Here is a 24,730-nt window from a genome sequence, read left to right as displayed (position 1 = left end):
ATGAAGACATATTTATAAATACCATTTGAAAAGAAAGAAAGAATATGTATCTAGAGAGAAAGAGAGAGAGAGAGAAAGAGAGAGAGAGAGAGAGAGAGAAGGAGGGGCGATAAAAAAAGGCTTTCAGGCCTATTACAGACCAGAGCCAACAAAAAGGAACAAATAAATATCACGAGTCTGCAATGGCGTCTGGTGTTTGATGTGTTTATCACGTGATTAAACGCAACACATTTAGACATCAGCCAATGTCAGCGATTTCACAATACCTACACTGCACCTTTACTGGGTGATTCCCCTTTAGAGCAGGTAAGAAGGCCAACATTTTTTAGTATAGTCAATTGAAAGTCAGGAAAGTCACAGTCTCTCTCTCTCTCTTCCTCTTTACCTATCTATCAATCAATCAATTAATTTATATATCTCTATCTATCTATCTATCTATTTATCTATCTATCTATCTATCTATCTATCTATCTATCTATCTATCTATCTATCTATCTATCTATCTATCTATCTATCTATCGATCTATCTATCTATCTATCTATCTATCTATCTATCTATCTAGCAGGCGTTTGTGGCCTCCGAATCGAGGGTTCTTGAGTTTGAATCCAGATTAAGACTGGAAATTTGAGCTTCAGGAACTTAAGCACGCCTAAATTTTTGTAAAGCTTTTATCAATTCACTCTGTCTGTCTGTCTGGGTGGAATCTTGCAGACATTATTTCCACCACTTCCCAGTCTGGGATCAAGTTGAAACTTTGCACAATTTCTTATTGTTGATGTCAACGTTTAAATACAAGTACAGAATTATCGAACTTTGTTAAATATAGAAAATGTACTAAGATAAGGGGAGGTAAAAGTTGTGTAGAGAATCAGGTCGTTCGGTAAAATTGTTCAAGTAACAAAAGATATTCTTAAAACCTACTATGTTTTTTTAAGTACTTGAATATCTTAGTGGCACACGAGTAGGCCTTCCAACGTGGAGGCTCCAGTTTAAATGTATACTCTAGTCACTTTAAAAAAAATAGGTTTTGAAAAGGCAGCACTGAAACCTTCTAACAGATACTATGTCCCTCTTTCCTTCTCCCCAAACGATCTACAAAACTGATTGGGTCATAGCAAACTGTTTTATAGGCATGAGAGTTGTTCTTAGCAAAAACAATCAATAAGAAAAATAACCTATTAGTCAATTAATTACTAGTAATTAATTAGTTTGTTTGATACCGACGAGGGAAATTAATTATTCAGTATTCATAATTTTCAGATTCATAATTTTTCAGTGCTGTTAAATGTTATTTAATACAAATAAGAGAAAAATTAGTTCCTCTGTTGGCCCACTGTTAACGAGGGTGTCGTATGGCCAGCACAACGAATAACCGTCTTTGATTTTTTCTCAACTAAAGTCATTAGAGCTGAGTGGTCTCTGGGGCGATGTATAGATCCCAAATAATCAAAATCCTAGTCTTCACCAGGATTTGAACCAGGGGCCTCTTGTTGAGATGCCAAGCGCTTTGTCACTCAGCCACCTTGCCTCCACAGAATAGAGTATCAGCTATAGATTGTGTAGATCAATTTCTAGATCCTTATAAGCCGCTGTTGTTGTTGTTTTTTCCTAGGACTATTTAGCAACTTCAGACTACTCACAGTGTTCACTTAGGCTGCCAGTACGTTATCTAATCGTCTTGGTCAGACCTCTTGTCATCGACCACATGTTGCAAAGTCAACTTTGTATACTATAAATATCTCACAGGTACACAATACATTGCGTAAATGTGACCTTTAACCTTACTCACCCCATGACAAAAGGTGAAAAGTGAAGAGAGAGAAAGTTGCGTGTTCTAAGCTAAAAATAACTATGTCGTCAGTGCTTGGGACATAAACAGAACAAGCGTGTAAGTGCGTTCAAGGGAATTAAGATGGTGCAATACGTGTATGTGTAGGAATACATAAGAGACATACATTTGGGTGCTGTGATTACGTGACTGTAAAGGATTAGACCCAATTATTGTACTGTTTTGGGAGTGGTTATTGCCACATTGCTTAATTTCTAGTATGACGCTATGTACTAATATCTCAACAAATACATCTTCCTTCTCAGAATGCTTTCTCCTGTAGATAACACATCTACAGCACCAACACGTCGGGCGTATATATCGACCATTTCCAATGAATGCAATTACTCTCTCCGAATTTCGTTCGTACACACAAAGGTCTATAACTCTGATACAAGGACGGTAACTCTCTATTTGATACCAAGACTAAAATTGTATTTTAGATAAAGACATTGTCTTTCTGTTAAATTGCATACGTTGATGTTACTGATGGATCCCAAAAGATCCTAGTATAACCTAATAGGTCCCAGTAGATTCTTTTAGATCCCATTAGATCCTAAAAGATTAAATTAAGCTTATGATAGTTTTTATAGTGATTCAGTTTTTTTTTCAGAATGTTTATATTGTGTCACTTTTTAACTTCTGTCATACAGAAGTCGCCGAAGGAATAGTATCGTTTTTACAAAGCGTATATCAATTCTGTCTGTCTTTCTGTCTGACTGGTAAAACATGTGTACACGTTATTTTTCCTACACCCATACTCGGATCAAGCTGAAACCTCGCACAATTATTCATTGACATAGACAAGACATACAAAAGTAACCAATTAGATAAATAATTACTGGTAAGTGATTATTTTGTTTAATAGAAACAAGGGAAATTAATACTTCAGTATTCATAGATATGGCTAAATTCAGGGCCGGTATTGGGCCACTGCAACATATGCGGTCACAGTGGGCCCCGCACTTTCTTAGGCCCCGCGCTAATTTTAGGTGTAATTGCAAAAAAAGGCTATATACGAAAAAGTCATGGATTTCTAAATTTATTAAAATCTCCTGAAAACTCATAAAAACCTCATGAAAAATTGTCATTTGTGACTGTCATTCATTGCGGAAAACGACAATCCTACGAGCGATAAAAGAAAAAAGGCATTGCTAGCTTTCATGTAATAGAATGTACTAATCGGGCGAAGTTTCACCTTAATCGGAAGTTACAATACTTTATTTACTTTTATAGTCACTGGCATATAAATATGTCATAGGTTGCAAGGTTCGTAAAGTAAAGTAAATGTGATCGTAATTTTGTACTTAGTAAAGAATTAATAAAATTCAAAGTTGAATTATTTTCTAATACAAAATCTTAATTTTCACTTATCCTTTTTCCCACCCAGACTAGGCCCCGCGCAATTAGTTTCGCATAGGGCCCTGCAATTGTTAGGACAGGCCCTGGCTAAATTTGTTGAGTTTAGTCCCAGTAAATAATTGTTAACAATAGTTCTCCTCACGCATTCTCCGATTAAGTTGATATTTTAAACAATTATTTATTGTACCTAACAAAACATGAATTTATAAACACAAATACTAAATTAGTCAATTAAATATTGGTAATTAATTATTTTGTTTGATATTGAATAAATGAAATAACTTGTACATTATTGATAGATATAGTTTTATGGACTGAGTTCTTTCCCTTTAGATAAGCTTTTATTTTTTTATTTAAAGGATTTTTTTTTTATATTTCGCTTGTAAATAAATACTTTCAGCATGGTATGCTAGACATACTGCGGTCATAGTTTGTGAAGCGCTGTTCATATTAAATCAAACACGGCCTAGTTTTAAAATTAACCAGGAGAAGTTTTCAACCAGTTATCCAGATCCATCAATGGAGACATTACGGCGGAAGCTGTTTCGATAAGAAGGTTCTCTGTTCGTGATTATACATGATTCACCTTGACCTTCGCTGACAGAGACAAGATTGGATCTTAGAGGTGGAGAGTCTCCACAAAGAAACTTTCTGTTCCAATTTTTTTATTTTTTTTTATTTCAAAAGGTAACTTTGTCCACTTATTTCTGTTAATGAGGTCAAACGCGGGTTATCGTCGTTCTGCTCAAATTTACATACATACAAATAGGTCAACTTTTGAAAACAAAATATGTTTTTTTTTCGTTTGTGAATGCCTTGTGTTCTATAATCTACTATTTGATTTTGTTTGCATTTTTTAAAAAAATAGCTTCTTATATAATGTTCAAATTGAGTTTATGTTTGACTGATCTTTGACCGTAGCATTTACTTCTGTGATACAATTTCATAGAATCTCAATAATATTATTTTAAATCTGACAAGATCAGGTAATTTCATTTCCATTGGACAAACGAAAACAAAAATGGCTTCAGAAATCACGATGTCAAAGAAAAGTAAAAACTCAATCATAAGGTGAAAACTGTTGGCTCCTTTGATGCAGGAAGCTATAAAAAAAACATTCCAAAACACAGCTGACTGCATTTGGTTTAAGGTTAGATAACCTGCAGTTGAACGCACCTCTGGGCCAACATGACACCATCAGATCAATATGCCATTGTGGCTTTTAGTTCTCGAGTTACCAGAAATCTCCTTGGAGATTAGAGATGTTCTCTACCCACCTAAACATAGGTTGAAATAGAAATGTTTTATGGTTTTATTTTGCACTTTCACGCCCCAACCACACCGCAACCCAATGAAGAAATTCTAACTTATCAAGCAACTACTAGTAACATGTTTTATTAAATGGGGCTGCGTAGCCACGGGAAATATTGTATTCCATATCAATCTTCAGACTCGAAGACAATCCCTATTATTAATATTATTAGGTAAATATATATTGCTAAAATATTACACGTTCAACTGAGAACAATCAGACATTTTTAACAGACTACGCTATCAATACATCTATTAGTTCAACCAGGCAGTCTGTCATGAGTCATGAATGCTCTCCAACACAGGTCACAAAGGTCATATATCATACACATACACACCTGTTTGTCTGACATCATTACTGTTACCTTTTTACAGAGTTCATAGAAATATTATAGTTTGACTGAATAACAAAAACACATAACTCTTAAAGACGATATTAACACCCCCAACACTAATTATCCTAACCACCGGCTATACATATAGAGATGGAGCTAATGCTAATGCTATTTCTATAATATATTGTCTACTTTCTTATCTTATACAATACAGACTTTACTTCAAAAAAAAAAAAAAAGAAGATGATTACGTCTTACGCGTCATGCATTTAGTCATGATCTAAATTCTGCTGGTTTTAATTGGCTAGCTCAGGCAACCCATTCACAGCTAAACCAAATAACATCAAATAAATAATTATATAACAAAGCAAGTTTACTAACAAGCAGTCAAATAGCTCAAGAAGTAAGACACATCACTACTTTCTTGTTTACATCCTAATCCTCGACCTTTTCCTTGACTTCCTCTATATCTCCATTGTCTCTCTCTCTCTTGTGTACCATGGTGTACAATCTTGTGCCAAATGTAAGTGTGCAATGCAGGGTACTAACAATATTTTTACAAAACTTAAATTAATTCACTCTGTCTTCTTGTCTGGTAAATTTCTGCACACGTTATATATCCCACACTCCTCGGATCAAGTTGAAACTTTACACAATTGTTTATTTTCCTTAGCAAAACATGAATCAATTTAAAAAAAAAATTAAATTAGTCAATTAATTACAGGTAATTAATTATTTTGTTTGATACCAAAAAGTGAATTTAATCCGCCAGTATTAAGAGATATGGCTAAATATGTGAAGGTTTATTGTACACGTTATTTCTCCTAAACCCATTGTAATTATTACCAGTAATAATTGAATGATTGGTTAATTTTTTTTTATTGATTTATGTCTTGTCAATGCCAATGAATAATTATGCAAATTTTCAACTCGATCCGCGAATGGGTGTGGGAGAAATAACCAGGCAGAAAAACAGACAGACCTAAAGTTCACATAAGCTTTGTCAGTATGTATGTGATAGTTAATACATATTGAATGTTGCATAGTGGATTTAAGGGTTCAATGAACATGCACAAACAAATAAACAGTCTGAATTAACATTTGGATATACATTGTGAAATACAAAACAATTTGATCTGACTAGTTAGCAGGCGTGTACTACCTGGATGGGGCGTGTATTAAAAAACAACAACAACACACACATCTAAGTGACAAATTGTATTATTGTAATTCTCATGGTGACACTCTTATGAACTTTGTTTAAAAAAGAATGGTGAGCAGAAAACGGTTCTGTTGTTTTGGTTTCACTGCTCTTTATCAATCACAATGCTTCTCAAACTTTGCCACTATTTGGTAGTACCGTAACCTTGATCTACTTTAACCTAAGTCACGTGGTTGTTGATTTTTAATTACATTGGCTTGTCTTCCTCTATTTTTCCTTAGCTGTTGGTGTCTGCATGCCAGAATGTTTAGCATATACAAAATCTGGGTTATTAGGTTATAGATAAATTTAGTTTAGATCATCTAGAATAATCTAGATGTAAGTGTAGCCTGAATCTACTAGAATAACCTAGGTAGAGGCAAATAGAATAACGTACTAGATTTAACTAGATGATCAGATGATGATCTAGATGTTGAACCAGATCTAGACATTCAAGGCAGATCGACTTAACCAATCATATCAATTAGTGGATTATTGTAACATTTTTTTTTAATTAATGTTTTATATATGTCTAGATCCTTCTAAAGTCTATATAAATAGATACTTGTTCTTAAGTAAATAGTTTGTAATCAATATATTATACTTTGAGATGCTCTGAACATATGCGGCCATTTTCCTTAGCTTTACAAGGTAACTCGCTTGGTGTACCACTGCTTGATTATTAATTGGAAAGCGATGAAAAGTTACATTTGTTTTACGTCCATTGGTCTGTCTACTCAATCCTCATACCTAACCAGTTCACATTCAAGTAACAACGATATCAGCGAGGCCTTCAAATGTAAACTGCACTTACACGTGACAAGGACGAATTCAATACAACCTGATTGGATTATTGAACAAGAACAAATGTATTAAAATAATAACAATGCACTTAATGTAATGCGCTACGCCGATTACATATATGCAGGTGCTATAAAAGTCTTTTAATCTGACAACAAAACGAAACAATGGTTTGGTTTAGTTTTAGACGAATTTCTTTGTAGATGTTTATTTTTCAGGGGCATGGGATGTCCTGGGGAAGGGGGCTATTTAGTTGTTGTTTTTTTTTCGGGGGGGGGGTGAGTACGATTAAACTGAAGCCCACTCTGAAAGATGGACTTGGTCATTCTTCGATATCTTAACCAGACTTTCATTGGTTGCTGTGTAATTGATTCTGTATACAGTTGACTTATTGATGCTATGTTTCCATGTAGCGCCAGACAACTTTATACTTTTTTTTGGCAACAGTTCAATAGTGCCTAGACTACAGAAACACAAACATCTAGTACATTTGTGTAATAAACAGAAAAGTTATCGCATTCATACATCGAGTGTTTTATACTTAAGTCTCTGAAACTCATCGAAGTTCAGGAAGAAGCCGCTCTTAACATTACAATTTACCTTTTCTTTGATTCTTGTTATCTAGACATTTAAGTCTAAGCTGAACTCCCTTGACTTTCATTCCTGGTTGAACCTGATCTGGTAAGTAGCTTGTACAATCACTTGGTTTGGGTAAACGTTGGGTGACGCAACATCTTGTCAAGCCAGCCGCCATGACGGTATAAGAGATTACGCAAAGGTTACGCATTCACTCAGTGTCAGCCTGAAAGAGACGATGGATGGAGGGAGGGAGGCACATGTCCCTCGTTAACGATACAGGATGATGATAGGTTAGCTAAATAATTACCTGCACGGCAGTGCCAGGTGTGCCTATTGTTTCCTGTTTGTGCCCCCTCCCCCGCCCAGTAAAAAAAACAACTGTTTATCCCTCTCCTTTCTTCCACCCCTCCCCTCGGAAGTAAGGCAAGAGCAGGTGGAGCTCATCTTGCCACGTGACTGCTTCATAGTTTATCTCAATAACCTGGCAGTATATGGAGATGAAGTCCTGAAGGCAAATGTGGTAGAATGTAGATCACACCCCCCCCTTCCCCTAGACTGAACGGCTGCGAACTGTAAAACTAAACTAAACAATTAGACAAAGCAAAGGGGAAGAACTACGTCCTGAAAAATATATCTACCAATAATTTACAAGCTATATCTCTGATTCGTAATCAAACAATATAATTAATTACCAATAATTAATTGACCAATGGAGTATTTTTGTTTATTGCTTAATTTTTTGGTAGTTACAATAAATAACTGGTTTAAGTATCAGCTTGATCGGAAAATGCGTGGGAGAGAAATTGCGTTAAAAATTATTTAAGGAGACTAAACCCAACAAATTTAGCCATATCTGTGAATACTGGAGTATTAGTTTCCCTTGATGCTATTAAAAAAATAATGAATTACCTGTACGTAATTGTCAAATCGGTTACTTTTTTGTATTGATTTATGTCTTGTCTATATCAATGAATAAGTGTGAGAAGTTTCAGCTTGACCTGAGATTGGGTGTTGGAGAAACTACGTGTACACACTTGTTACCAGACAGACAGAGTGAGTTGATGTAAGCTTTATAAACAAGATAGATCAGAGCAGATGACAATAAGATGTGGCTGCACTCACTTGCAGAGAGAAATCTTAATAAAGTTCTAGGGAACTAGCTGTTACATTTTTCTCTGTCAACGTGAGAAAATCCTGTTGGAACCCAATCATGTTTGATTGTTTTGAAAGACTAACCAGATCAAATACTCCAGCATGTAAGCGCGTTATATCGTTGTAATGTCAGCATGTCAAGTATTGCTGTGTTACCTCTGATTACTTCATGCGTACATAGAAACTTTTTATTAAAGAATGGGACTTTTTTGATTGCCATTAAAATGGTTTCCTCATTACTAGGAAGTGTACTCAATAAACTTTTTTTTATAATAAGATGATTGTGTACTCGTTAATGCTAATTTGACCTAGTCAATCGATTTGAATGTAAAATCCAATCTGTCATTCAGTGCCAGCCCAACTCAACACTGGCCCATTAATGTTGTTGCGCCATATATAAACATCTGTTTTTCTTAGTGCGAGCAACCTTAAGGAAAAAAAAATGTCTTTCGTAGCCTGACCCCCAAGCCTGACCCCAAGAGTGATAGCACTGATCTTATGACTTGTAGCATTTTGTTGTTCATTCTTTCTGTCTTTTTATCTCAATGTCTTTAATTTCTTACATTTTCTAGGAGCACACATTTTGTTTTTCTCTTGACTTGTCTCCCTGGGTAATTATTTACTTTGTGCTATCTCATTTTCCAGCCTCCCTCCATCTCATTATTTTGCTCTCATATGCTCTCTCCCACTCTCTCTCTCTCCATCTCGCTCTCTCACTGTGTCTCTCTCTCCCTCTCTATCTCCCTTCATCTCTCTCTCTCTCTCTCTCTCAAAGACGAAGTATTGCTGTAATACTAATATTTAATTACAAATATATTTTTTTAAATATGCCATATGGCACATGGCATAATAAAACTTCATTTTCTTTATTATCATTATAGCTTGAGACTAAACCAAAACCAGTGACTCATCTGGGCGCATCTATTGCCTTTGGAGACAAAAGGAGCCATATATATACATATTATAGATTATACAAAAATAATCAATCGTTAGTTTCTTTTTTTTTTTAAATTAAAAATCTCAAAGATACATTTACTCACTTTTTTGGGGGGTTTGTTTTCGTGTTTTGTTTCGATGTTTTATAAACATTATGGAAACAAAATATCGAATCAATAAACTAGACAGCATCAATCTGACTGGGAACTGAGAGTTCATAAATTAGAATCCCGTTTAAAAAACTTCAATATGTTAGAATGTGTCTGCGTCTACACAACTTGAATGTTACTTGAAGATAGTGACGTAGGTTGAACGTTGAGTCTGTAAGTTTGGTGTCGTCTGGTTAACAACCGCAACGACTGAAAATGACCGCTCTCCGTCGTCCTGCAGAAGATTGGGACTGGAATGTCTTTATCTTCAAATTTAAAGGAGCATCTGAAATATGGAAATCCTCATTTACAGATGCAGCTAACTTTTCTTGTATATTTCGTACTATTATTTATTTTTGGGATTATTATTGGTCTGATACTGAGATAGAGTAGCTTCCGTTGTTAAGTTGTTTCTTTAAATAAGCATACGTACTGTAATCAACTCTATTGCGCTCAGCGTGCTATGGTCTAATCTCTCTAGTTGACATTGATATGAAGGCAGAAGGTCTCCATTCTGTATTTAGCCGCCTAGCACACACAATTGAGCCAAATTTGGGTTTCGAATTCAAGCCCCCTTGACAGATAGCCAAGAGGTTTTCGACACTTGGTCGCACATCCCACATCCAAGATGAGAGCCTTTACCCATAACACTCTGCGACACTCTCATCCCCAACCTCTTTTAGTTACGTCACTTAGTGCATAGAAATTATCTAAGTTATGCTTGCAGGTCACCTCTGGCTCTATCCGGCCCTCGAAACTAATGCCATCACGACCACGGTGCGGTCAGTGAAAGCACGTCTCTACTGTATATAAACCTCAATTGGAAAAACATCGGGCACTACTGCTCTAATAACTTACTTACATAACTGACGTCTCTCTCTCTGCTTTTACTTTAGTGTGCCATAGAGTTACATCTTTACTAGAATTTCAAATAACGAAATCTGACCTACGAATAAGTAATTTCCACATTCAAAATCACTTTGCAACTTGTAGCTTTAGAATGCAGAGACATCTGGCCCGAACAGCTAGTTATTTCACACAAGCCACGTTGGACAGACTAAGCAATAGAGCTCAGGCCCCAGGGAAATTCAAACCATTGTTCATTAAGTCTATTTTTTTTCTCTTCTAAACTTTCTTTTTACAAGCAACTTGCAAAAAAATTGTTAAGCTGAATTCTGTCCTCTGGGAACTAGATCTGCTCAAGGAGCTGAATTGATTGCAATGATTAAGACATTTCTATTTTTTTAACTTAACTTTTTAAAATGATTATTTTTAATGTTTGTGCTGGCAAGGTGCACTGGATTGAGGCAAGAGTCTTAACAACCTGAAGCTTTTCTTTTTAAATATTGGTTTTATTTTGTTTCAGCGACTTGAAACTCATTCTTTCGAATTCGCAATTAAATTTGAAATGAACGGCTTTAAAAGAGAAACATCTCTTTCTACATCACTGTTATTGAGTGAATGTGCAGTTTCTGATGTAACCATGGCGTGGCAGAATAGATTCTGATGTAACCACGAGGTGGTCTGTCGTAGTTCAAGAGAATAAAGATTGGTATGATAGTTTTAAAGGAGAGAACACTCAAGGGACGACAGACATCAAGACGTGTATTTTTTAGTGGATATATATATATATTAGGGGTGCACTGGATAGTAGCTCCAGCTCCGGCTTCTGTCGAATATTCGGCCTTTTTTCACTTTTCGGCCATATTCGGTCTTGCCGAATATTACTGCAGGATATGAGATATGTACAAAGTGGACCTCATTCCATTAATGTCTGTTATAGAATGTATTAACGTTTATATTAAAACATAATAATGTGTTTAAAAATAGGGCCTTTATGAATTTGCCCTAAACATCTCTTTTTACAAAGAAAAGGCGTGTTAATATAAATAGAAATGAAACTTTACATCATAAATGCGATTTACATACAGAGCAGCAATGGCTGACACATTTTTTTCATTGTATCCTGACCTTTGAGTGGGTTAGTTAACATGTTGTTATATTCTTTGACTACGTCACGCTGACCAGACGTCTGTCTAGCTGTGCGAGTATGTCTCCAGAGGTGAAGATGAACAATCGCCACCCACTTTTTATTTGTTAAGTCCATCAAATTTGAATTCATTGATAGACAGGTGACCGCAAGTCAAATACGATGGACGTAATGTTCTCATATTGACACTCTCTAGAGGTCACAACTTATGAGAGAACTGAGTTTGTTTACTTGGTAGTAAATCTTTATTAGGGGGCTGAACATCAAGCCACTACTCTACAGGAGTAACAAGCTATATCTCGGTACTAGATTTAAATAACACAATTTTCTAATTTCTTTGTAAATATTTTATGGTACACTATGTAATGTAATGGAGGTATAGTCTTTTATATTTAAAAAAAATGTAGTTTTTAATGTTATTCTTGTTTGATTTGCCAAATTAGTAAATAATTTAGAAACAAAATATTTGTATTTTCAAACTTTCCACGGGCCTTTTTTTTTTTCAGTTTGAAAGTTTTTCGGTCCTAGTGAATCCAAAATGGTGGTCGTTGTACTCTTTAGTATTTCAGCATTTGTTATTTTATCTACGCGACTTGTTTAATGTTTAGAAGAGATTGTATTTTCTCCCTTTGTTTACGCTCTACGCTGAGGTTAAACAGCCAAGATTTAAACAAAAAAATTGCTGTTACCTGTGGACATTCTCACCATGTGTTTAATACCCAAAGTTACGCACTCGAAAAAAAAAAACAGGTGAGAAGGATCTTGAGCAGTCGTGTCATTGAGGTGCTAGACGAGTGGTTGTGGCCTGGGCGCCACCTGGTGGAGATGGGGGGGGGGGGGCAGTGTTAGCATGACGTCAGGTCTGCGACGCTTTGAGCAATAGCCCCTCTTGCATTTACGCTCAATTTGGCACGATATGGCTGTCTGCTGGATCACGTGACATAAGTTTGCGAAATATGACGTAAGACAATGTGATCATTGTCGTCATTATGGCTAAACGCCACATAAAACTTGTTCGTGATGTGAGAAATGGTTATTTAATAAAACAACAGGTGTAAATACTATATAGACTTTTGTCTCATCTTATGTAAGTATACAAAAAAAAGCACAATATAAAAAGTGATTGAAAAAAAAAAAAGCTGTTTTATGGATCAAGGGTAGAGCACCGTTAAATCGGCGACATATGTCTTAATATTACAAGGTTTATCTCCCCTTTCTTGTATAGAGATACATTAATTATTCAACACTAATTGATTAACTAATTGCTCAATTTTTTTTATTGATACATGTATTGTCCGCGACAATTTGCAAAATTATTAACTTTGTAATAACAAAAAAGGATGTGTTGTTTTTGCAAAATGTTATACATCTTTCGGATGTTCCTTTAGAGTTGAAGATAATCTTCTTCCTAGCTTAAACCTCCAGCTGGACAATGGGGGAATGCAACTGGTAGGATGTGAACCCGGGGACATTGTGATGAGCAAACGTCAGTCCAGCACGCATACCGCACGACCTGGCAACAATAGCATATTTAATTATCGTTTTGAATTTAAAAAAAAACAACTCATTCACCCTTTGGAAACTGAACAGCTAAGTCTCGAAGAAATCTATTGCCACAAAAGAATATATGATGGCCAAACGGACTAAGACAGATAACTAGCTAAGAGGTTATAAGCTGATTCTACAATAGACGCAATTTGTTTTTTTACAAAGAATAAGCAATATTTACCTAGATGTTCTGCAGAAAAAGCTGTCTCAAGAAGGCTGCTAAACTCCAGAGGGAAAGGGTTAATATTTAAACTCATGCTTAGACGGATAGACAATATTCTTACAGACTTTTGACATTTTGTGGCCAAAAAAAAAAAAAAAAAAGACGAAACTTGCAACTACAGAAAAAAAACATTTTAGTTCATTAAGTGTAGAGTTGAGATACACAGAGTACGACTTTTTGATAGAGTACATATTGTATCAATGTTTAAGCACGTACTATCTTGGGTTTACTTAAGTAAAAAATTCTTAGCAATACGGACATCTCTTAATGCTTGGCTCTCCCTTGAAGAGCCAAGTGGATAAAAGAATATACCAAAGTAAATGAAAATTTTTATGAGTCATAAATTTAATAATATTTAAAAAAAAAAAAACAACTTTTTACCTGCCGTGTGTGTGTAGCGGTGCCAGTAGGTGGAAGGACCTGGACTTGCTGTGTGTGTGTGCGTGTGTTTGTGTGTGTGTGTGTGCGTAAGAAGGTGCCAGTAGATGGAAGGACATGGACTCGCTGACAGCTGAAGCCCAGTAAGCAGCCCCACTTATGTTCCTTCGCCCTTAGCTATTAACCCTTGGAAGAGTGGCGAGTACTTTCTGGTAGTAGGATGAGCAGAACTTTGTACTCGTCAAGAGGTTTTGTCTCCTCTCACACCTCCTCTCTCCCTCACGCTCCTCCCTCTGACATTCCCATTTTGTTTATTGCCTCTATTACCAGATGTGACCCGAGTGAGCCGGGGGGGGGGGAAGGGGAGGTGTCGCTAGATCGATACTTCCCTTTAGACTCCAATCAGCCTATAATTTGTGATAAAGTGGAGGACATGTGAGAGGGTGTTTGCGAATGTGTGAATCTGTGCGGGAGAGGTTGAGTGAGAGAGAGGACGGAGAGTTTTATGTGGGGAACGCTTTGGGTTGGACTTGTCAGTTTGAAGTAAAGCCCACTGGACGATGTGAGATCTTCTTGACAGAGCCATTCCAGAACAATTCATCCGTTGATAGGATGATGTCATGCCGACTGAACAATTCATCCGTTGATAGAATGATGTGCCAACAGAAAAATTCCTCCGATAATAGAATTGTTTTGAACACCGAGAATTCTAATATGATTTTATAGAGAGATTTGGAAAGAAAGACAGACGGTACTTCAATAAAGAAGATGATAACGTCCTACGCGTATTGGTAAATATGTATAGTACTTAGAAAATATGATGGTGTAAGTTGAGTTAGCCCCCCTTTATACGTTGTGGGTGACCGCTTTAAAATTAAAAACTAAAAAAAGAATAAATATAAAACCTATTTTCATTAGCGATTCGCTGTCGCAGTGGTTAATGTGTTGACTTAAGGAGGCTTTAGAATGACTGAGGTCTCGCGTTCCCATTCAGGTCTTCAACGTTTTTTTTTTGTATTAATACATTTAAAAAAAACGATCACGTAAACAATCACCCAAAGTATCGCTCCCCCCCCCTTTTTATTCCCCCGTCCCTTTCAACTGGTCCAGACTGACTCCAGACTAGTGAAAGGATCATAGAATATTGAGAAAGCTAAAAGTATGAAATAGCGCTAAACAAAAACAATTGGTAAAAATATTTTTTTTAATAGCCCAGATTTATTATTGTTATTGCCCAACGCCAGAAGACTTAAATTTCCTAAATTATATTATTAATTTCTTAAAAGTTTTTTTTCTTCAAATTATTAATTTCTCTTTGTTTGTACAAATCCCTATAAAATAGAATCTGAGATCTACATTATGTAAGTGATGTCCATTTTACAATGGCAGCTTAGTAAATCATATATGATGTTTTTGACACTGCAACTCAGATTACCAAATTTTGCATCCCTCTTGCTTTACATGTGAACATTGACTAAACGGAGTTATCAGAGATTCATATTTAATTTTTTTTATGGTTCTCAAAGAGATTTTAGACAGCCTTGCATATTCATTGGTGCCTAAAATTGAAAGATGTTCTCCAAAGACGAAATCTTGAGTGGAATATTTTTACCAATTATTTTCAACTTTTAGATTTCTCGATGCGCTATGATCCTATCTCTGGGCCTGTTGTGAAAGGGGAAGGAAGGAAGGGGGAAGCCTGGTGAATGTTTACGTGATCGTTTGTTTTTTTTAATTGCATTACAAAAATTCACTCGGTGGCTCTAGATTTCTTAAGGGGACTAATTCAATTTATACCATCACATCTGTCAAGTACGTTTTCCTTGGTCAAGATACCAAACAAAGTAATTTTTTTAAATTGATTCTTGTGTTGTCAAAATTTCAGCTTAATCCGAGATTCTGTGTGAGAGAAATAACGCGTACAAATGTTTTACCAGACAGACAGACAGATGGACAGAGTGATTGCTTTGTAAATAGTCAGTGATTTATAAAGTATATTTTAAACTTACCGAAAGCCTTTTATCTTGTAAATATCTGTGTTTTAAATGGGTAAAATGGAACAATCTTCCGTTCGAAAATGGAAGTATGGACGGGTAGAGCTAATACTTGAGATAATTTAATGACCCTAGGCGAGGTTAATAGCTGGGCTTTCTCAATAAGGAGCTATTTATCTATCAGATCAATATTGACCTCATTCCTAAGGCTTTTATTTTGAGTGTTTCTTTTTTGTTAATTTGCTTGAGTGTTGTTATTTTATTTTACTAACTATTATTTTTACAAAGCTTATCGACTATCTCCGTCTGTCTGTCTGTCTGTCTGTCTTGTACAAATTTTGTACATGTCATGTCTCCCACTTCCCATTCATTGCACTTTATCCAGAAGAAATGAAGAAACTAATAGTAAATAAAATAAATGAGAAATGGACTAGCTCTCATCCGAATCACAAGAAAGATGATACCTATCATAAGCTATCCTGACAAGATCAACGTCTTTCGACTCAGGACCGGACACAACAGAATGAGACAACATATGTACCGGAAGCTCAAAATTGAAACCAGTGAAATCTACCCATGTGGCATGTCACCAGAGAAGGCTTACCATGGCCTTCAAAAGTAAATCAAAACAGTTCTCTTTACCATTAGGCCCGTACAAGACACCCCAATAGAAAGAAAACAATATGAAGCGCTCCCTGATTTGGAAACCACTGCGCAGTTCATCTCATATATTGGTCTAGTCGCTTCAACATAAAAATGAGAACGAAGAAGAAGATATTAACGACAGCTCCGAATCTGCATGTCAAATAATTCTGGAGAAAATACAACACCGCTCTCTCTTCAAACACAATCGTGGTACTTTGTTATTGAATCTTAAACGTTTGAAACATATAATGTGATTCTTGTGTTTAAATGTGCATCCTCAGATCGTTCCACAGTGATATAATACGTATGTTTCAATCCCCAGGGTACAGAGATTTTATACACAAGCCAGAATACTACACAGTACTGCTCCACTGTACAGACCAGAATGACCAGGAGATTAGAGATGCAAGTAAGTTTAACCTACAATAGGATTAAAAGCATTGGGTCATTGAGACATTTGTGTTATTTTTTAAGTAATGCTTGGTGTCACAACGTGTGTTGTGGTGCCGGGGATTTTACTTGAATTAAAATAGTTGAATAAATGACGATCTAGGATTCACAATAAAAGATTCTTTGTTAAAACACAACTCTGGAAATTTATTTAAATATAAAACGTAAGTACAGCTTATGTACAAGTACAGATCAACAAGCACAAGTAATATTACAAAGGCTTTAAATCAGAGCTCTTAGAAAACGTGACTGTCTACTAGGGAATTCTTTCATCGACTGGCGTTCTTTCTCTCTCGTCAATTCTCTGGCGCTAACTCTTTTAAAAAAATGTCTTTATTTATTTTCAAATCAACCAATAGATTTGCAACATCATAATTACGTCTCGGGTAAAACCTGAGGCGCTGTCAAGGATCTAAATTTGTGGGGTAATTCCTGAGGCTCAGTCAAGGGTTTATATTTCTATTTACACTCAAGCTTTTAAATGTGAAATATACAAATAAATCTATAATGGCATCTGTGACACTTGGACGCTGAGCAACGGTTGCATATATATATATATATATATATATATATATATATATATATATATATATATATATATATATATATATATATATATATATATATATACATATATATCAACAATAAAGAGAGCATAAACACAAATTTTATTCTTTGTATATATGCCTTAAGAATAACAAAATCTCCTTAAAATGGCCGCCATACTGGCTCCTCTATAGAGTAATACAGTTTTCATTACTTCCCGCTGCATATAGGCCATTCCTTCATGATGATGCAATTCCTTGTGTGAATTTTGAGTGTTTGAGTATGAGTAATGAGCGTTATAGAAATAGGAACCTATTATTATGTAATATCTACATTCGCTTTGTTGAGACTTGTGTGCCTGTGTTGGGGGGGGGGGCTATCATGTAGTTCAATGCTGAGTTCTCAGGTTTATAATACAAGTTTACGATGCTTCATTCTTAGCTCACACGATACTTCTTTGCTAGCTCTTGCGAGAATTTAAAAATCGCTAACAGGATACTTTACCGGGCAGTAGGTAATATTAAACTAAATACTTTATTTTAATTTTTCATTTCATATTTTATTATTTTTGGGTCGATACATTTCTGCATTAAAAAAAAAAATTCGCACCAAAAATGAAGTGCAAAGAAGCAAAAAGAACTAGGTCACAGGTAGATTTCTAAACGAGGCAATATGTATCCCCATTAAATCAACAATCAAATTACAGGAAAGCTTTGAGTACCCAACATTTGGCCCTACTGATGTTTCCAACATCATGCCGTAGATGTTTTCATTAACTTAATGAGAACAAACGTTTATTTTTGCTCCAGGTTAAAGTCATATCAGATTTTCACCAGATGCTGGTGTTTCAATACACTTTGCCTTGAATGTCTGTAAGATTACAGTTACATGTGCAAGAGTATAAGTGTATGCGCCACTGTGTTTTATTTCTGTGTAAGTTTCGTACATTCCTTCGGAATTGAAGATAACTTTATTGGTTTGCATGTTTCATAAGAACTGAAGATTTTTACATCCTAGCCCGAAACTTCCGCATGACGGCGAGAGATATCTGCGGGCAGGTTTCGAACCCGGGACCACCGAGACAGTAGTCCAGAACACCGGACAGTATTGTAGGGTTGGAACTCGGGACCATTGTTAGGACAATCTGAAGCGCATACCTCAGAACCAGAAAGTCTCTCAATCAGCCGTTCCTGTGACAGCGGAAACTGTTGAACGATAAGGATAAAATAGCTTGATACAGGAACCAAGGATCTTTGACTCAGCGACACCGCTCATGGGTCAGGTTTGCAATTCAATTTAGCATCTAGCCCCCACCCTACAATCTTTTCTATTGATGGTGTTGACTGGTCATTTAAGTTATTACCCTGTGGTCAAACGTTGTTTAATGGCATACCGTATCAACATTATGACATGGTTACACCGACTTGAAATATAATGTACTAAGGCCGATACATTTGTGAATACATAGTCTCGATTGGCTGTATAAAGTCTTTTTCAGATTGTAAATATTTATCTTTATGATTCAGTGGTGTACTGCTAGATTCGCTAGGTCTACCATCCGATCTATAGTTAAGCTTGTCAATCAATTTCTTGGTCATTGCTAAATGTTTTTGGATGTTTCTGGGTACTTGATACCTACGAATAATAGTCCGACATTTCTTTTAAACAGTCTAATAAAGAGTGATACAAAATGCACTATAGAGCAAAGGAAAATAATTATACCAGCGGCAAGGATACAGATACAGAGAGATTAGCTCTTTTAACAATCACTCTGTCCGAAGTTTCTCTATGTACTAGATAGCCATCAAGTCGCATACGTTTTTGAATGGTCACGGCACTTTCATCTATTGCCTAGTCCCCCCCCCCCCCACTCGTGAGGTCGGAGGCTTCACTAAAACTCCTTTTGTATTTCTACATTTGAACTCCGCTTAGTGCGATCCATTTCTTTCAACGTCATGTGCCCGTTGCTGTGTAAGCCCTCTAAAGATTATGATTCTAGTTGGTTTTATCTAACAAATCTATCAAGAAATTCACCTTTGATTTTTTTTATAATTGTGCTGAGTAATTCGTATCAAAAGTTGCACTGACTTTATCATGATACTTCTTTAGACATTGAAAATGAAGTAACTTACTGCTCTGAATATATTCTGCAAAAAGATTAATTTTTTTCTTCAAAACCAACCGATTCTTCTACCAAAACATAGGCTGGGTTTTCCTTTTCTTGCAGTTTTAGATTCATCTCATTTAGTTTCTCTGTTATATCCACCATAAAGTAATATTTCGCTGTTAAAAGCCTTGATTACCAAATTCATTACCTCAACTATATTTCGGCCAGAAATGTTTTGGGCACAAAGAACTTCTTGGTGTATTATTCAGTGAATTTCGCTTTATTTTGCTCTAACGAATTGAGGTTGCTGCTTTATTTTTCCTGTCATAATTCTGGCTCCATCAGTTGCTATTTAAACGATTTTATTTAAATCGATCTTATTGTCTTCAAATATTTTTGCATGGCGTTCTCTCTATTTTCTCCTCTAGTTAGTCACGAGAGCGGTCGCAATCCTAGAAGTTCTTCTTTTAATCCTTGGGAAAACACACACCTGACAAAATGGGCGACTTGAGTCCCAAGACTCATCTATAAGATGATAAGACAGAAGAAAGTTGAATATCTTCCACCTGCAAATACGTTACATTTGAGGAAATTTTAGCTATTCTATCTTGTACTGTTTGAGCGGATAGTGGCAAATCTTTGATTTTTTCCCCCAAGATTTCTGGTTTGTTTTTGAAACCACGAAACAGTTCTTTAGAAGAAACAACAAACTAAACGTCGCGGCCAAAGCGAGTGGTGAAGATGTCAATTAGTCTTGCGTCGAAAGCGATTTAAAACCTATCTAGAAACGTCAGACGACGGCTGAGAGCCTCCGACGGACTGACAACAGTGACGACGCGTGTAATGGGGAAGTGGTGTGGTGAAAAGCGAGTACAAGTGTCTGAGAGATAGAATCGGTGCCTTATCCTCGTTAGACGATTCCGAACTATTTTTTAAATGTTTCGATAAAATAATTAATATTGTGTATGGAACTAAAGAGCCGCAGCTCCAAAGATCCGCATGTGGCTCGCGATCCGCTGTTTGCCGACCCCGGTTCTAGGATGAAGAGGTCCACGCCTTTCTGTTGAGAGAAAACCTTCATGTGGGGCGTCTGGTCACTACGACTTTTTTGAAGGTTATTATCCCCTGCCTATTTACTTTCTGGTATCTGGCTATCTACTCTGTCTATCAACTGTCTCTCAACCTCTGTCTACCAACCTCTGTCTATCAACCTCTGTCTATCAACCTCTGCCTACCAACCTCTGTCTATCAACCTCTGTCTATCAACCTCTGTCTCTCAACCTCTGTCTATCAACCTCTGTCTATCAACCTCTGTCTACCAACCTCTGTCTACCAACCTCTGTCTATCAACCTCTGTCTATCAACCTCTGTCTATCAACCTCTATCAACCTCTGTCTATCAACCTCTGTCTATCAACCTCTGTCTATCAACCTCTGTCTATCAACCTCTGTCTATCAACCTCTGTCTATCAGCCTCTGTCTATCAACTGTCTCTCAACCTCTGTCTATCAACCTCTATCAACCTCTGTCTCTCAACCTTTATCAACCTCTGTCTATCAACCTCTGTCTATCAACCTCTATCAACCTCTGTCTATCAACCTCTATCAACCTCTGTCTACCAACCTCTGTCTATCAACCTCTATCAACCTCTGTCTATCAACCTCTGTCTACCAACCTCTGTCTATCAACCTCTATCAACCTCTGTCTATCAACCTCTATCAACCTCTGTCTATCAACCTCTGTCTACCAACCTCTGTCTATCAACCTCTATCAACCTCTGTCTATCAACCTCTATCAACCTCTGTCTATCAACCTCTGTCTATCAACCTCTGTCTATCAACCTCTATCAACCTCTGTCTATCAACTATCTCTCAACCTCTGTCTACCAACCTCTGTATTTTAATCTTTGGTTATTCACCTCAGACTGTTTTCTTCTCTGGCTTTCTACAGCTAGCAATCACCCACAATTCGCTATAATCTCATAATATTCCAAGCAATCATTTCATTCCCCCCCCCTTTTCTGCCCCCTTTTTTTCTTGTGTTTCGACGCGCATGTCTCTTTTAATATACCTGGCTGTTTTCCGAGAACCTGACCCAGTCATCTCACTCGTTTATGTTTAATTGCTTCAGTCACGCCTTGATATGTGAGTTCCTCAAGCTGGGCAGAGAGATATCTCTGACTACTAATTTATATACAATGTCTTTTATAAAGAATCTATTTTCAAATATGTCTAGTCTTCATGTATGTCAATTCCTAATTCTAACTTATACACTGTTCATGGAAATAGGTTTCAAGTTTGGTTGGGTGCGTCAAAAGGGAATATCTCGAAATCAGTGAAGTTGGTAGAGCGTATCGCTAATAGAATGAAAGTCCTGGTTCGAGCCCCACACTAGCCAATTTTTTTTTTCATTGACAATTTGTTTGTACTCATTCAATTTGATCAGATCTGATACTACCATCAGTTCCATAAATATCTTAGTTGTTTTTGGTCGCAATGCAAAATTAAGTCCAAAATAAAATTACGTATAAAAAAAGCAACATGTAATAATTAAGACAGATTTTTAAAGGACAATGTCTTTTAATAATCTGATGACTTTTTTGTGAGATCGATTATACTACATATTATTATAACTTATGAATGATAGATTTAAATAAACTCGAAGTTGATCTACTTCGCCCCAATATTCCCCCATCCCCATGAAAGAAAACAAATCCTGGTTAAGCGAATGTAGATTTAGACTTATAAGGCGGGGCGCAAATTGTTCCTGATTTTCTATTTATTTTTAAAACTCTTAAATGAACACGCGGGAAGTACACATTGACGTCAAGAGAAAGATGGTCTAGAATAGTCTAGATGAAATTTCATTTGAGAAGATAGGTTTTCGAACATAAATAACGGTCAAACTACACTTTTCCCAGTATAGCTAATTAGCTAGTATATTTTTCCACAAAGCTATACATCAACTATCTAATTTTTAGGAAAATCGTTAGAGCCGTTTTCCAGAACCGTGTCCAACCAGGTTCCCCCCCCCCTCGCCCCCAGGTTTCTTTCTCCATTAAGAGGTTGCAAGCTGAGGAGGGAAATTGTAAAAAAAAAAATCTTTAAAATCTAATCAGAGAAATTTATTGATTAAAAATTTCGTTTGAATAATACATGTCAAGATCAAACTAGAGTTTAGCCGTAGCTGTATTTATTGAATTTAGTTGATTAACTTTCAATTTAATTTCCACGAGCGGATGCTAAACAGGTGAACTATGTTTTTTTTGTTTTTTTTAGTTATGTTTTTTTTTTTAAACTGACGTCAGTAGACACATTTCATTTTCAAGTCAAAACATTGTTTCATAAAATATGGCAAGAGTTTTTAACTCTGCGGGATGAAGCATTTGCTGTTATTGAATTATGTATTACATTTCCCTGTGACACTTATTTTAGACTTATATTTAGATCAAGTTTGTGGGTTTTTATGTGTTTATGCAAACAACGCTTGTTCTGTTTTTATGCAGATAAATTTAGGAAATAAATTGTAGGAAACTGGATGGGCACCTTACCAGACATTAAAAAGTATAAGAACTCTTACAGGTACACACGAACATATATATATATATATATATATATATATATATATATATATATATATATATATATATATATATATATATATATATATAGGCCTACACACAAACACACACACACAAACATCAGAAAAAAAAAGTAATATATTGTTACGTATTTCTGAATTTTCTGGCTAGATGTATTAGTTGGCACACAAATAAAAACACAGCAAAGAACTTGACGACTAAACTTTCAGTTTCATATAACTTTAATGACTATTAACTCTAACAATTCGTTACTGTAACATGTAGCGTAGAAGACTGTACAATATCTGTCAGTTTACAGTTAGCTATACTTCGTTGCAATTCATCTATTCACTTCGTTGCAATTCATCTCTTCTCAACTTGCATCGAACCGTATTCCGCAGAACAGACCGACACACTTCCCAGTGTCGCTCCAGGTCTCCCAAAGCTGAACCAAGTCGTACTCAAGTCTACCGAATCAGAGCCGCACACGTCTTACATCGACTGTATCGACTGTAACGGCTCAAGTCCACTGTAGTTCGCTGTATAGACTTCAACGACAGTAGTCCACTCCAGTTAACTCTACCCTAGTTAACTTGCATCGAGTCGTACACATCTCTCTTCTACTGTCTCGCACAGTAGACAACAGTACCGACGACTCACTCACGACTCCATACGACTGACTTTCACATTAACTCTCTGGCTTATATAGAGTCCCTAATCGCTTCTCCAAAGTTGCACAAACACTGCTTGTATCTTCTGGAATAACACGTGAGGAAACGTCACATCCTGTCTTTATTTATACATGTAGATTCCAGAGAACACTCGCTGCAGTGTCATCAAGTCGGGGTCACACGTAGTGACCTCTATCTGTCACTGTTCATTAGTAACTGCCCCCCTACTTAGATCTGTTCGTCCCCTGGAACAACATGTGAGGACAAGTCACATCCTGTCTTTGTTTGTACATGTAGATTCCAGAGAACACTCGCTGCTGTGTCATCTCGCCGGGGTCATACGTTGACCTCTACCTATCACTGTTCATTTGTAACAATATATTACACTTACACGTGCCTCATTTTCTATCTGTCACTGTCCTTCTTTCTCTCTCTCAATGTGTCTGACTATCTCTGTCACTATCCTTCTTTCTCTCTCTCAATGTGTCTGACTATCTCTGTAACTATCCTTCTTTCTCTCTCTCAATGTGTCTGACTATCTCTGTCACTGTCCTTCTTTCTCTCTCTCAATGTGTCTGACTATCTCTGTCACTGTCTTTCTTTCTCTCTCTCTCAATGTGTCTGACTATCTCTGTCACTATCCTTTTTTCTCTCTTTCAATGTGTCTGACTATCTCTGTCACTGTCCTTCTTTCTCTCTCTCTGTCAATGTGTCTGACTATCACTGTCACTGTCCTTCTTTCTCTCTCTCAATGTGTCTGACTATCTCTGTCACTGTCCTTCTTTCTCTCTCTCAATGTGTCTGACTATCTCTGTCACTATCCTTCTCTCTCTCTTAATGTCACTGACTATCTCTGTCACTTTCTCTCTCTCTCTGTCTCTCTCTGTGGATCTCTTTCTCTTTCTCATTCTCTGTTTATCTGTCTCAGTTTGCTGTCTCTCTCT

At 36.4% G+C, this 24,730-nt stretch overlaps 1 protein-coding gene across 3 annotated transcripts in view; it reads left to right on the top strand.

The window, feature by feature from the left end:
• Window positions 1-24,730, top strand: part of LOC106053955 (universal stress protein in QAH/OAS sulfhydrylase 3'region-like) — a 59,366-nt gene that overhangs the window by 24,414 nt on the left and 10,222 nt on the right. For all 3 annotated transcript variants that reach the window (XM_013209651.2, XM_013209671.2, XM_056027367.1), the window contains exon 3: window positions 16,756-16,842. In XM_013209651.2, the coding sequence (XP_013065105.2) occupies window positions 16,756-16,842 (87 nt within the window). The remainder of the gene's footprint in view (window positions 1-16,755; window positions 16,843-24,730) is intronic.

The sequence above is a fragment of the Biomphalaria glabrata genome, chromosome 4 (genome assembly GCF_947242115.1).
Source record: "Biomphalaria glabrata chromosome 4, xgBioGlab47.1, whole genome shotgun sequence".
Lineage (NCBI taxonomy): Eukaryota > Metazoa > Mollusca > Gastropoda > Planorbidae > Biomphalaria > Biomphalaria glabrata.
Note: the sequence above shows the minus strand (reverse complement) of the source record. Positions and strands in the feature narration are given on the sequence as shown.